General features: G+C 35.2%; 1 protein-coding gene and 1 pseudogene across 3 annotated transcripts; one reads left to right on the top strand and one right to left on the bottom strand.

Moving 5' to 3' along the window:
• Positions 1-708: 708 nt before the first annotated feature.
• Positions 709-4,716, top strand: LOC143537502 (F-box protein At4g22280-like). Of its 3 annotated transcripts, none has more exons than XM_077031267.1 (4): positions 709-818; positions 2,286-3,235; positions 3,345-3,500; positions 4,272-4,716. In XM_077031267.1, exons 2-4 carry the CDS (start codon positions 2,297-2,299, stop codon positions 4,551-4,553), a joined length of 1,377 nt encoding a protein of 458 aa, XP_076887382.1. In that variant the 5' UTR covers positions 709-818; positions 2,286-2,296; the 3' UTR covers positions 4,554-4,716. The 3 variants fall into 3 exon arrangements, with proteins under 3 accessions (XP_076887382.1, XP_076887376.1, XP_076887380.1); XM_077031261.1 differs by having other exon boundaries at positions 2,246-3,235; XM_077031265.1 differs by having other exon boundaries at positions 2,275-3,235; positions 4,272-4,715.
• A 925-nt stretch (positions 4,717-5,641) lies between these two features.
• LOC143537520 (uncharacterized) lies at positions 5,642-10,170 on the bottom strand (annotated as a pseudogene).
• Between the last annotated feature and the right edge of the window lie 4,416 nt (positions 10,171-14,586).

Raw genomic sequence — 14,586 nt, 5'->3', positions numbered from 1 at the left:
TTCATACTATTTGTTTTCATTGGACCCCCGTTAAAAAAAATGCAACGACATTAAGTTTTTACTAAATTTCAAATTGATTTTTTAGGGCTTTTAATCGAATCGAGAATGTGAATCAATTTATGTAAAACTTAACTTGAAGACGCTTCAAACAACTTGATTTTTGTTAATTAAAAGTTTAAACACCGGAATTGAATCATCCTTTAGTCGTTTGGACCATGGTTTGGACACAAGTTTTACATCAATCGACTCGTATCCTCATTTCGATCAAAAGCCCTAAAATATCAGTTTGAAATTTGGAAAAAACTTAACGCCGTTAAGTTTTTTTTAACGGAGGACCAATGAAAACAAATAGAGTGAAAGTTAGGACCAGTGACAGCTATTTTCAAAGTTGGGATTATTATCGGCCAACTGCATTAAGCTGGGATTATTAAAATCTAATTCGCACATTAATTTACATTAATCTCCTACACTAAAAAGTGTTTATTAATTGAATTAATAAATGAAAAGACAGATATGATTTTATTAAAGATATACATATTTTTATTACACAAACATAAATACCTATATATTTTTATCTATATAACTTAATTAATTAATTATTTAATTTAATGAATAGCGGATTAATATGTATTGATAATATCTTACTTTTATTAGAGCAGGTAGATTTATTATTATTATTATTATTATTATTATTATTGCCAATCCCAATCAGTGTCCCCAAATTCCATTCCAATCACCACTCTAATCTCCATGCCAACTTTCCTCCGTACGCCGATTCCACCATCTTAATTCATTCATCTTCTCCGATCAAACCTCAGGTTGGACTACTCTTCTCTCTCTCTCTCTCTATATATATATTATTATTATTATTATTATTATTATTATTATTGCGCGTTAATTTTGTAGATCGATTAATTCAGTAACCTCGTTCCACCTTTTTTACTCCTTCCGATTAATTTGTTGGCCACTCCTTGTAGTAATTTTAAGCGAAATTAAACGAATCGAAATGAACAACACTGAATCTGTTTTCTCACCGGTTATGTAAAGTTAGGGTTTATACGTTATCTAATGGATATATGAAATTAGGTTATTGACCTGCAGCAATTTATTACAATTTCATTTTATAAACTCCGTGTCATTATGATTTTATAATTTTTTTTTCAGTATAAGTTAATCACTCTTCATGAGCTCTTTTGACTGCTTATATTATCACTGTATACTACTATAGTCACTTGCAGTTAAATACACAATTCTGTTCCATCCATCTAGGGCAATTCATACACTATAATGATTATTATATGCAATGTTGTAGCCTTTTAGGAATCGCCAGGCGTTAAGTCGGGCGTCCATGGATTAATCAGATTGGAATTTTATATGTAAATTTTCCAATATAAAAAAGTTGTAAATAATTGTTCAATATTTGACCCTTTTTTTTTTTATCAATTTTGACCGAAATTTAACCGATTTCCATTATTCCACTAATTTTGATCGATTTTCGACTGATTTTGAGACTGCCGATTAATGGGCTTAATCGGATTGGAATTTTATATGTAATTTTTCATACACACTTACACACACAAATTATATAGTTTTTCAATTTTGACCCATTTTTACTGATTTTGACTAGTTTTGATCGATTTTTGACTTATTTTGATCGATTTTTGACTTATTTTGACCGATTTTGAGACTACCGATTAAGTGGAGGGATTTGGGGAAATCCCATCGGCCGATCATCGATTTGGGGTAAAGCATGGATTTATCGGCGCCTAGGCGAGATTTTTACAACTCTGTATAACTGTGATATAAGTTCGTATAGGAATCTTGTGATGATGCACACGTGTTAGGATCTGCTTTATGTTGTTCTAGTCATAGTTTTTAAAAGCATGCTTTTTATTAACGATGATGAAGATGCTTTTTGTTTTAATGATGATGCAACTTGGTGTATATATTTTTAATACAAATTCTTATCAACATATACATGACACCAAGTTTTAATGATGATGCAAGTTCGTAGTATATTAGTTTGTTGTTGATTGTTAGATGCATGTTGTTTTAATGATGATTCAACATGTTAATTATATTAATTTAGTTCACTTCTGTTTGATGGTTTCTTGTTTTGTTTTTTTTTCATTTGAGGAACAATTCAATGGTTTTCATTACCATTTTTTATTTCACTGCGTTTTTTTTAGACTCAAGCTTTTTTTTTTTTTTTTGCGCCTAATACATTTGATGACTATGGTTCTAGTAAGTGGCACTAATTTCTTGAATGTTTAGGAACTCAAAAGAGGCTAAAACCATGAGTGAGAACATACACCACAATCAACATGAAGTTGAACATGCAGATGGTATGATTGATGGTATCAGCAGTCTACCTGATGGCGTTCTTCATCACATGCTATCACTTCTGCCCACCAAAGACGTTGTAAGGACCTCTGCAGTATCCAAAAGATGGAAGAATTTGTGGGCTTCAGTTCCCAATCTTGATTTTGATGATACTCTATTATATGCAAGTGAGGTGGATCATATACATTCACCCGAGTCAACTTCCTTCATGAACTTTGTAGAAAGAATCCTCCGGTTCCGCGACACATCAAAAATCGAAAAGTTCCGTTTATCATGTCGTGTTTGCTTTAACTCATCTCGAATAAGTTCATGGATTTCTAGTGCAATTATGTACAATGTTCGGGAGCTTGATCTTTGCATCTTTGCAGATGACTCATCTGTGATTCCTCAATCTTTATTTGATTGCAAATCATTGGTTATCTTGAAAATCGAAATGGACTGTGTACTTGTATTCCCGCCTCGTGTTTCTTTCCCGTGTCTAAAAACCTTGCATCTATCTCTAGTCACTTTCGCGGATGATGATTCTATAGGAAAGTTTTTCGCAAGCTGTCTGGTTCTAGAAGACCTGGTTTTATTGGATTGTGATTGTATAAACTTGAAGAATCTTACAATTTCTAGTTGGACCTTAAAAAGGTTGACCATCGATGACATCCCGGTTTATGAACCTAATGGCTGTAAGATCAAGATTGATGCCAAAAATCTCAAGTATTTGAAGTACACTGGATACTTACCGAATGAGATTTCATTGAGTAATGCACCATCACTAGTTGAAGCAAGCATTCACATTCCTATTCTAAACGGGAGACAAAAAGAAGTTGCGTGTCGTGCTGTTGATCTACTTAAAGGGCTACAGAATGTTGTGTTTTTGAGGGTGTCTAACTGCACTATGGAGGTAAATACTAATTAGTAATTAGCAAGCAAGCTAGTTTATGAATTTAATGAATACATTAGAACTACTTTATGTTCATCTGTTTAGTGACTGTTTTCTTTGCTATGCAAAGTGTCTTATATTTGCAGGTAGCATGTTGGCTCGTTTTCCTGTGTTTCCAAAGTTGACACATCTGGTTTTGACTATGGAAATCGGTGATTACACTTTTGGAGCTTTTATGGATTTGTTTAACTTCTGTCCAACTCTACAATCAATTAATCTCTCTGAGGTAAAGTAATAAACACATCATGTAGAGATAAGAGCTGTTCGGGCGGGTTGAGTATCTTGTTAAAATGTTTTTGGGTTAAAACCAAACCGGTTAGGTTTATTTTATTTTTATTATTATTTTTTTCCGCAAACATTTTATTGTCCTTGTTTTTAGAATATGTTAATTATAGTTGTTAGTGTTATTATTAGTGTATGGCTCGTAGGGTGTGCATGGGTTTGGGCTCAAACCAAAAATTGAAAATTTAATTTGGGTTTTTGAAAATTGTCTGGTTTTGATTTTATCATTTGGGCTTGAAAATTTTGGGTCGATAATAGAAGATGGCCCGGAATAATGAATTTAGGCTAAATCTTTGTTGCACATTTGGAACTAAAATTTGTGATTTACACCATTTATTAGTTTTTTATAAGTTACTTAAAATCGGGTTTTTTGGATCAATTTGGTTCAGAATTTTTTGGTTTTTGGCTGATAGCAAAATCGAAACAAAAGACAACCGAAAATCGCTTTTTGAACAAAATAAAACCAAATTGTCGGTTTTTATATTGAGTTCGGTTGTTTCAGTTTGCGCACCCACAGGTTTCAGTAGGGTTTATCACCTTCATTCTAGTTACACTAATATTAATTCTGAATTTGTAGTCACAATTATATTCAGTTCAATATTTATTTTCCTGTCTCTCTTACCGAATACAACAATTTATAAGGTTATGCTTGTAAAAATATCAGGTAGATTATAGATTATAATATTAATGTAAGGTTTTCTAAAATACTGTACAGGGATTTGATCAATGCATAGAACTTGGTGAAAATGATTCGGTCTGGTCACCAGTACCAATATGCATATCGCGCCACCTCAAGACTTTGACTTTCAAGAACTTTCATGCTAATGATTCAGAAATATGTTTCCTTAAATGCATTTTGAAGTACGCACTTGTTTTGGAGAAGATGGATATCTGGTGGTGTACAGCCAGGCCGCGAGATAAAAAGGAGAGAGATGTCATGAAGGAGCTCGAAATGATCAAAAGGTGTTCTACAGCCTGTGTCATTACTTTCCCTTGAATTTTAACGCATTTATTTTGTGTTTTTACTATACTTTTTCTGGTGTTTTTTGTTGGGCTAAGAGGTTATTTTCGAACCATTGTTAATGCTTTTGCTGGTGCAACATAAGTACAAAAATAAAGACGGGGTTTCAACCTCGTTGTTAGACTTTGTTTTTATCTTGATATTTTGTTTTTTTTCATATTAATGCTTTAGTTTACAAAAAAAAGGTAAAATTAGTCTTGTTTAAGGCGTGAAATCACACTAGAAGACGGTTGAAGTTAATTACTTTTGTTTAACTGGTTAAAGGCTAGAAACAATCACTTTGGGATAGTTGACATCTGGCTCCAATATCTGGCTCCAATACTTGTTTTTACTGTACGCCCTACTTGCGGTGCACGCATATAATGTATATATGTGTGAACCCTCGGGTGGACAAAAGTAAAATTGCACTAATTTTGACGTTATTTTACTAATCTCGTGAAAATAACGTTAAAAGTGGCGGAAGGTTAATCAGGCATCATGTGGTGGCGTTGATAGCCGAAAGACAAGGGTACATGCACCAATCGGTCGGTGTCCCGATGGTTGAGTGTTATGTGTCTTATGTCCAAGGCTTGATGCAAAACTACAATCGAGCCGGGGGTCTCACCGGAAGCAGCCTCTCTATCCCTATGGGGTAGAGGTAACGCTGTCTACATCTTACCCTCCTCAGACCCTACCATAGCTTTGCTATTGGCGGGATATACTGAGTACGATGATGATGATGATGATGATGATGATGATGATGATATGGGGTTGAAAGACATGTAAATGACTCAAATTTAGGTTTAAAAACTTATTGTTGAACCCAAACTTACTTTGAGGCTTCTTGAGATAACAATCGTAGGGTCATGTAACGGATCCGATTAATAGGAGCATATATTTTCTGCTCTGAATTCTTTTAGACGGTTGATCGATTTATTTCTGAAAAATAACTTATTACATTACATTGTATTGTTTTGTATGAATAGAGAATACTAGTGAATATATCATCTCCCAAGAAAAAAAAAATAAAATCCAAAAAGCAGTATTAATATGAACAAGTATAATAATAATAATAATATGTGTGTGCGTGTGTCTGAATTACTTGCATTCAAGTGGATCTATGCGCCTTTTGCCTCTTCATCTTATTAACTCTTACCACGACTGCAACGTGTATCTTGTCCATGGTTTCCACTGCAAACATGAAAAGCTTGTCTCCACTGCTTCTTCAACATCAAAACTATGATAACACCCCAAAACCCTGTTGCAAAACCAGACGTTATATCCAGGTACAACCATACCTTGTTGGGCTCCAAAGCTGCCTCATGTTTATTCATGGAAATTGCCGTCGGATCTTCATGATTGGAGCAATTCTTTGGCAATGGAGCTCCACAAAGACCTTTGTTCCCGCTATATATTGATGGATCGATGAGAGTCTGCAATAGTTTTCCTGTTGGAATTCGGCCCGACAAGTTGTTGTTCGACAAATTCAAATGACTTAAAAAAGTCAAAGCTGTAATGCTTTGAGGAATGGGTCCACCCAAGTTGTTTCCTGAGAAATCAAGAGAATTTAACGCTGTCATGTTTCCAATGTTGTCTGGAATGCCTCCGCTAAGATGATTATTGGACAAATTGAGACCTATCAATGCGGAAAGTGCAGTTAACTCTACAGGTATTTCTCCGACAAGGTTATTGATTGAAAGGTCCATGTTAGTGACAATTGACCATGTCGTTGTGTAATCAAGAGAAATTCCTTTCATTACCTGGGTCAAATCCTCCTCGAAACCATTACCAAAGTCAAAAATGCCATAGTTGTTAACCATGCCACTAAATTTTCCTAGACAATGGGGGATTGATCCTGTTAAGTTGTTGTGTGCAACATCCAATACTCCAAGGTATAAATTTGTGCATAGAGATCGAGGAATTTCACCGGCGAAGTTATTGTTGTGTAACCTGAAAACCCACAATTTCTTATTTTTTTCTCCGATCCATTCCGGTATTTTTCCACAAAATGCATTATCACCCAAATCTAAGACGTATAACCCCCTTAAATTCCAAATTTCTATAGGAAGCTCACCAGAAAAGTTATTATCACTCAAGTTTAACCATTCCAATGATGAAATGCGCCCTATAAAACTTGAAATGACACCACTTAACTCATTTGAGCTTAATTTCATGAAACTTAGATATTGCAGATTCTTAAAACATTTGGGAATTTTCCCGATTAACCTGTTTCTGGAAAGATCAAGACATTCTAAATATGTCCTCGTGCACAAGGATCTTGGAATGGACTCATTGAAATTGTTATTTTGAAGAAATAGCTTTTGTCTATAAAAGTCCCCACCATCATTAACAATATAAGGTATCCCGCTAGGAAGGTTGGTCAAAGGTCCGCTGAGGTTGTTGTGGGCTAGATTTAAGACAGGAATGATTGGCATATTTCCCAACCATGTGGGTAGAGGTCCTGAAATGGTTGTATTAGACAAGTCTAATTCATTAAGGTTCCTCTGATTTCGAAGCCACTGTGGAAATCCGTTTTCAATCTTGCAAGAACTAAGATCAACTGTAATTAATTGGAACGGAGGCAACCATTCACGTGAGACATTGAATGTTAACTTACTGTTAGAACCTACTGCAAAGTACTTCAGCATATAAAGGTTAGCCAAATGTGATTCATAAACTACTCCTTCCAAAGAATTATAAGAGATATCAAGAAAACGGAGTTTAAAGAGTTTTCCAAATGAAACCGGAATAGTCCCACTTAAATTATTATTATCTAGACACAAAGTTGTTAAAGCAGCTAATCTTCCAAAGGATTCCGGAATTGAACCGTTCAAGTAATTATAAGAAAGATGAAGTTCGGTAAGTTTCCCAAGTGACGCCGGAATGGGACCCGTTAACTTGTTGTATGATAGATCTAGTATTTGCAACAATCTTAAATTTCCTAGAGATTCCGGAATTGAACAGTTAAAGTTATTAGAGGAAAGGTAAAGTTTAGTAAGTTTTCCGTGGGAATGTTGGGATGGGACATGTTAACTCGTTACCAGTTAGATCTAAGTGTTGTATGTTAGAAAGGGTAGTGTGATTATGAAGAGTATGAGATAGATGTGTCTCTTTAATGTTACAACCCACCAAATGAAGCTCTAGTATAGAGGGGATCATGCTTAGAAAGTTAGCAAAATTCCACGTCGAACTGAAATTAAATGATGAAAGATCAAGGAATTTTAAGGACGTCATGTTCTGAATAAAGGGAGGAAGTTGACCTTGGAAATAATTATCTCTAAGATCCAGATGTTTGATGTTAGAAAGTGATGTACTCGAATTACGAAGAGGACCAAGGTCGACATTGGAAAGACCACATCTTGATAAGCTTAACTCTTTTAACCAAGGAATCATGTAAAACACCATGTCGAGGTTTTTTGCTCCAGTAAGATTCGCATAACTTAAGTCAAGATGCTCAAGTGAGGAAAGGCCATAAATCCAAGTCATATCATGCGCGATCAGATATTGGTTTAAACTGAGATCAAGAATCTTTAAATCAGAAAGGTTTCCCATGTGACGAGGAATAATACCAGAAAAATTATGTACCCGAGAGATTGAGGTAAGTCAACTGTTTCAAGGATCCAATAAACTCAGGGATCGCACATCTTTGAAAATCATTCAAACTCAAGTCCAAGTATTCTAGATGCCTCAACTCTCCTAAAGAAGTGCTCAACTTTTTGCTAAGTATCCATCACCATCACCATCACCTCTAAGATGAAGACTTTCAACATGTCCGGTGACACCATCACACGTTACTCTTTCCCATTGGCAGCAATGATTACCAACCCATGATGACAACATATGAGAGACATCTTTGACGACATCATGTTTGAACTTGAGAAGAGCTAGTCGCTCATGTTCAAAGCAAGCTACTGTGGTATTTCGAGCACCCAAACATGTACTTGCAACCAAAAAAATAGTTATAGAAACAAATTGAAACACCCAACCCCATTGATTCCCCATTATTCAACAACACAACTCAGTGAAATATAAAGATGGATTCTTATAACGAAGTGACGGGTTCTTGAGATGAACAAAAGTAGTTCATTTGTAGATCCAGAAAATGAATAGAAACTTAATTATTGGCATGGAAGACTTGGAAGTCAATATACGGCAACTTGTGTCCACAATCACATAATCTTTGGGTCCTGCTCGGCTTTATCATTTTTATAAAGAAAATATGAATTGATAAAAGGAATATAATGCTTTACATACAAGCACTAATATTTTTTGAGAAACTTGTCAGATAGTTTAAAGCATATCAAATATATTTAATTTTTTCTTTCATACTTTTTAAACTAAGTCTATTTAAAAAAAATGTTTTGTAAAAACATGAACATTTGCCCTAAGATTTAAGAAAATGAAGCTTGATATTTTCTATCAAATTGATTTAGATGTGCAAACTGCTCGTAAAACTAACTCTTAAGATATGTAGTGTATAGTAGTTTTTGAACGAGTGTATTATACTGGATTTGTCAAATGATAAAAAATAAATAAGGTCCATTATTTGAAAAAATGGAATAAGATTGAATGTAAAAAAATAAATGAAAAAAAGGTACAATATATTGTGATTATCAAAATACTTCTTATGGTCGAAATTGTGTGTAGCTTAGCATAACATATAATAAATCTAAAGGCTTCCTTGACGTTGATAAAACCGAACTACTACAAATATTGCAAGGTCCTCCACAGACCTTTGAGGCAATTTTCCTCCCCAAGTTGTATACTTTTTGAACAAACATATAAGATAAAATTATAGTGTTGATATGTAATAATAAATACATTTAAAGATGTGTATATATTAAAGTAGTTTTGACGTGAACCAAAGTCATCATTATTTAAAATGACTCATACGTATTCGATAATTGTTTGTAGATCAAATCAGAACGAAATATGTGATGCAATGTGACATGCACGATTTGGTAATAGATTGCAGGTCCGATAGTTGTCTTCACATTAAATGTGGCATGTGCTACAAATGTTGTATACAAAGAAACATTTCAAATTGGTAAATCATCATTTTAAGGTCTCATTTAATATGTAAATTAATTTATTGTACAAAGTAAACGACATATGAGTTATAATTTTTTCTTGTTTCACGACTTATGAAATGTATCTTTTTCATGTTTCACCATGTGTACCACATATGATGAAAAACATGAAGTTAATGTAATTTATTGTGTAACAATACTAAAAAGATGATGATATTAACCGTGGTATTTCGAGCACCCAAACATGCACTTGTGGTTGCAACCAAAAAAATAGTTACAAAAACAAAATGGAGCCCCCAACCCCATTGATTCCCCATTATGCAACAGCACAACTCAATGAAATATAAAGATGGATTCTTATAACGAAGTGACATGTTCTTGAGATGAACAAAACTAGTTCATTTGTAGATAAAGAAAATGAATAGATACTTAATTACTGGCATGGAAGACTTGAAAGTCAATACATCAACTTGTATCCACAATCACATAATCTTTGGGTCCTGCTCGGTTTTATCTTCTTTTTCCTTCACACAAAAACTTTGAAAAATTCAACAAAGTACCCAGGAAATTTCCATTTTATATAAAAACAAATACGAATTGATAAGGAATAATGGAATATAATGCTTTACATGCAAGCACCAATATAATTTTGAAAAATTTGCAACATATATATCAAATATATTCAAAATTTTCTTTCATACTATTTAAAAAAATGTATTGTAAAAACATGAACATTTGTCCTAAGATTTAAGAAAATGAAGCTTGATAAGATTTATTAATTTTATTTAGATGTGTAAAGTGCTCGTAAAACTAACACTTAAGATATATAATGCATACTAGCTTTTGTACTCGTGTATTACACTGAATTTGTCAAATGATAAAAATAAATAAGGTTTGTTATGTGAAAAAAAGGGAACAAGATTAAAGGTAAAAAAATAATGAAATAAAAAAGGTCCACTACTTTAATTGTGATTATCAAAATACTTTCCTATGGTTGAAATTGTATGTAGCTTAGCATATCATATAATAAATTAAATAGCTTCCTTTACGATGTTAAAACCGAGCTACTACAAATATTGCATGGTCCTCCCCAGGTCTTTGAGACATTTTTCCTCATCAAGTTGTATACCTTGTGAATAAACATATAAAAAAATATAGTGTTGATATGTAATAATAAGTACATTTAAAAGTGTGTATATGTTAAAGTAGTTTTGATGTGAACCAAAGTTATCATTTTCTAAAACGACTCGTACGTATTCGATGATTGTTTCTGGATCAAATCTGAGCGAAAAATGTGATGCAATTATAGTCCTAAATGTGATAGACATGATTTAGTAATAGGATTGCACGTTCAACCGGTGTCTTCACATTAAACACGACATGTGATACAAATGTATACAAAGAAGTATTTCAAATTTATAAATCATCATTTTAAGGTCTCATTTAACATGTAAATTAATGTATTGTACAAAGTAAACTACATATGATGATACGGATCCACGAACAAAGGACAAAAGAACAAACCTAGGCCAAACCCTAGCGGCGACGATACTTGGCCAACCAAGTTACCGACGTCGGATATAAGGATCTCGGCCAACCGAGATCAAGAAAACGATAACACGTTTCTTTAATAAACTTAATTAATAATTCACCATTCAACCAAGAGAGTTTACAAGCTTAAATAAAAAAAACTAGAAAACAATAAATAAGGAAACCAAAATCATGGAATGAAAACAAATCTCGAAAATAAAGGTCTAAGAAGTAGAAACGAATCATAAACCAAATTTACTCTCTTCAAATGGTTGGATGGGCTTTAATAACTTGGACCGGTTCTAGCCACTTTCACTAGCGGGCTCGATGTTGTCTTCCACTTCGGCTGTTATGTCTGGATCCGTATCATCCCCCCCCTCTAAAAAACGACTCGACCCCGAGTCAATTTCAAACGACTCGTCTTCAATATAAGGAGCTAGATCAGCAACATTAAAAGTGGCCGAGACACCATAATGACCCGGTAAATCAATTTTATATGCATTGTCATTTATGCGCTCAAGAACACGGAACGGACCATCGGCTCGAGGTTGTAACTTACCAAAACGCCCCTGTGGAAATCGTTCATGTCTCAAAAAAATCCATACGAGATCACCAACTTGAAAAACCACTTTCTTCCTATGTTTATTTGCACGAGCTTGATACCGTAAATTGTGCTTAGTAATTTCATCGCGGACCTGTTCATGAAGCAACTTGATTTGGGCAGCCCGGTTGTAACATCCCGAAATTTCAAGATAATATTAATTATATTACTTAATAATAGAGGGAAAGTTTACTCGGATTATCAGGAAATAAATAAAAGAATGGGAGTTGGTATGGGTCGGGCTAGTGTCGGGTAATGGACGTGGGTTATGGACTCGGATTAATAGAGATGGGTTAAATGAGAATGGGCCTTAGGTCCATGGGATTTCAGGGGTATAAATATCCCCTAAACCCAAAATATCTTTCATTTTTCACCAAACTCCCTAACACACACACACACACCACACACTAACTTCGCCGGAACCGGGCCGAGCCAAGGGAAGAATCGGGCAGGTCCGAGAGAAAGAGATTAGTGTGCTAGCAGGTTAACGAGATCCAACAAGCTCAAAAAGGTATGATTCTTGGCCTTTAAGGTTTAAAGATCCAAGAGTTTTAGTGTATAAGCGACCGAAGATGGTCGGGAAGCGTAGTGGGTGATATTGAACCATAGCAAGGGTGTTAAAATCGCTCAAAATGCTGGAAAGGAACCGAACAGCGGCTGTCTGGGCAACTTCGCCTTCATCTGGGCAACTTCGCCTTCAATTCGACGAACTTCGCCTGCAAGCTAAGTTCGCCTGATGAACTTCGCCTGCAAGCTAAGTTCGCCTGATGGCAACTTCGCTATAAAGTTAAGTTCGCTTGATGATAACTTCGCCTGAAGCCAAGTTCGCCTAAGGTTTAACTTCGCCTGAAGCCAAGTTCGCCTAAGGTTTAACTTCGCCTGAAGCTAAGTTCGCCTGAGGTTTAACTTCGCCTAAAGCCAAGTTCGCCTGATGACAACTTCGCCTACAGCTAAGTTCGCCTAAGGTTAACTTCTCCTAGAGCTAAGTTTGATTAGAAAATAAATTAAAAAGCGATAAGTTAAGTAAGCTAATACTAGGCCACCAGATTAGATCAGACGAGTATTGATACGTGTAACTTGTACAGTCAGCCGAGCTCAGTTAAGGAAGGGATTTACAGCTATCAGAAAAAGAAGCAGAATTCAGGTGAGTTTTTAGCCCCTTTCCCTGTGACGTTTTTCGGGGCTGTGTGCATACTCAATATGTTTGTTAATACACTTATCCTAAGAGATAAGTGTATGCCTTATATGGATAATGTGAAATATATGAATGATTGCTTGATGGTACGTGAACGATCTTCGGATATTGCACGTACTAAGAATAAGGTAAGTACGTTATGTATGTTTATGTGTATGAACATGATAGAGATAATAGAAGAAAGAAATGATAACGTATGGTTGTATGGTTACGAAGAGGGTACCGAGCCCTAGTAATACTCGAGGAATGTAGGGCGTAATGCTCTTTATAACGTAAGATATGAAAGTAAGATAATACAAAAGAAAGAAAGAAAGTATGAACGAAAGGATATAATTTTATGTGTATGCCGTGTATAGTATATGTGATCGATACGATTGATTGCTTGACGGTACGTGAACGATCTTCGGATATTGCACGTATCGTCAAGGGAAGTGATTAGCTCCTTACATGGATATTAAATAATAAAGTATAGTGTTCCTTTTATGGAAGGTATAGTGTTCCTTTTATGGAAGGTATAGTGTTCCTTTTATGGATAGTAAAGTGTTCCTTCTATGGATAGTATAGTGTTCCTCTTATGGAAATTATATATGGTAGGGTAATGGTAATGGTTCTTTTAATAGATATTACGTGACGATCCTCCTATGGATATTTATACAAGGTTAAGGTAGTAATATGTGTCTTCGGATACGGGAAGTAATATATGGGAATAAATTGTATGATACCTGATTAACTAGAACTCACTTAGCGTAGCTGACTTTTAGTATGCACGCAGGTGAGCCGATTACAGAGCTAGCAAGAGGATGACGCATGGCATGGATTGAACGGCTGGCATCTGAAGAAAGAAGTAAAGATGTTTTGAATATAAAGTTTTGTGATATGGTATCAAAGAAAAGATTTAATGTTTTGTAACAAATGATTGATGTTTTATATTCCGCGAAAAGTTTTAATAAACTCTGATTTGAAGGACTGTGTTTATGAGTAAATCCGACGCTAAAGTAGGGCCACCGGGTTCGGGGCCTTACAAGTTGGTATCAGAGCATAAGTTCGAGAGATTTAAGCATCCTACATGCTTAGACTCGAACAGAGAATGGGATTTAAGTAAGAAAGGAAAGAAGATGCCAGTTCAAGAATGCCATGTGTCACTCAAGCAAGATCAGTAAAGGTAAAGTGCATGATTAAATAATATATGTTAATGAGAAAGAAAAGATACGTGAACGATAGGGATAGAAGTAATTGATTGTTTGATTTGACTAACTGCTTAAGTAGAACCAGCACAAATAGACTCATAAAGGGAAGCGAATAGGACACAGAAAGCAACGTGATCAGCTAGTCACAGCTGGCCACTGTTATTACCTGTTAGCCTTGCTATCCTTGTACTAAATAGTTCCTTGAGTGATGATGTTTGTGTTGTCCCTTTAAGAATACTGATGGCTGGAGCTGGAGAAGTTGTGGGAACTGGGGGTCGCACTGGACGTCGTGGCAGGCCTCGTCTTGTCCGGCAACCCTCGGTAGAAGAAGCTTCCCACACCGAAGATGAAGGGAGCGCCGCTGGAGGAGACCAGAACAACAACGAAGAAGTTCAACTTAGCCCTGCAGTTCAAGCAGCCATTGTTCAAGCTGTAGTTGCTACTGTGAAGAACCTGAATCCCGAAGGATCTGCTGGAAGCCGTGAAC

Source organism: Bidens hawaiensis, unplaced genomic scaffold (assembly GCF_021521415.1).
Source record: "Bidens hawaiensis isolate Kalapana, Puna unplaced genomic scaffold, B.hawaiensis_p1.1 tig00000780_1, whole genome shotgun sequence".
In the NCBI taxonomy this organism is placed as follows: domain Eukaryota; kingdom Viridiplantae; phylum Streptophyta; class Magnoliopsida; order Asterales; family Asteraceae; genus Bidens; species Bidens hawaiensis.
The sequence above is the reverse complement of the archived record's forward strand: the minus strand, read 5'-3'. Positions and strand labels throughout refer to the sequence as shown.

Coding starts and splice junctions, on each gene's coding strand:
- LOC143537502 (XM_077031261.1), top strand. CDS start 2,267: ATGTTTAGGAACTCAAAAGAGGCTAAAACCATGAGTGAGAACATACAC. Junction 3,236..3,344: donor TGTCTAACTGCACTATGGAG/GTAAATACTAAT, acceptor TGCTATGCAAAG/TGTCTTATATTTGCAGGTAG. Junction 3,501..4,271: donor AATCAATTAATCTCTCTGAG/GTAAAGTAATAA, acceptor AATACTGTACAG/GGATTTGATCAATGCATAGA.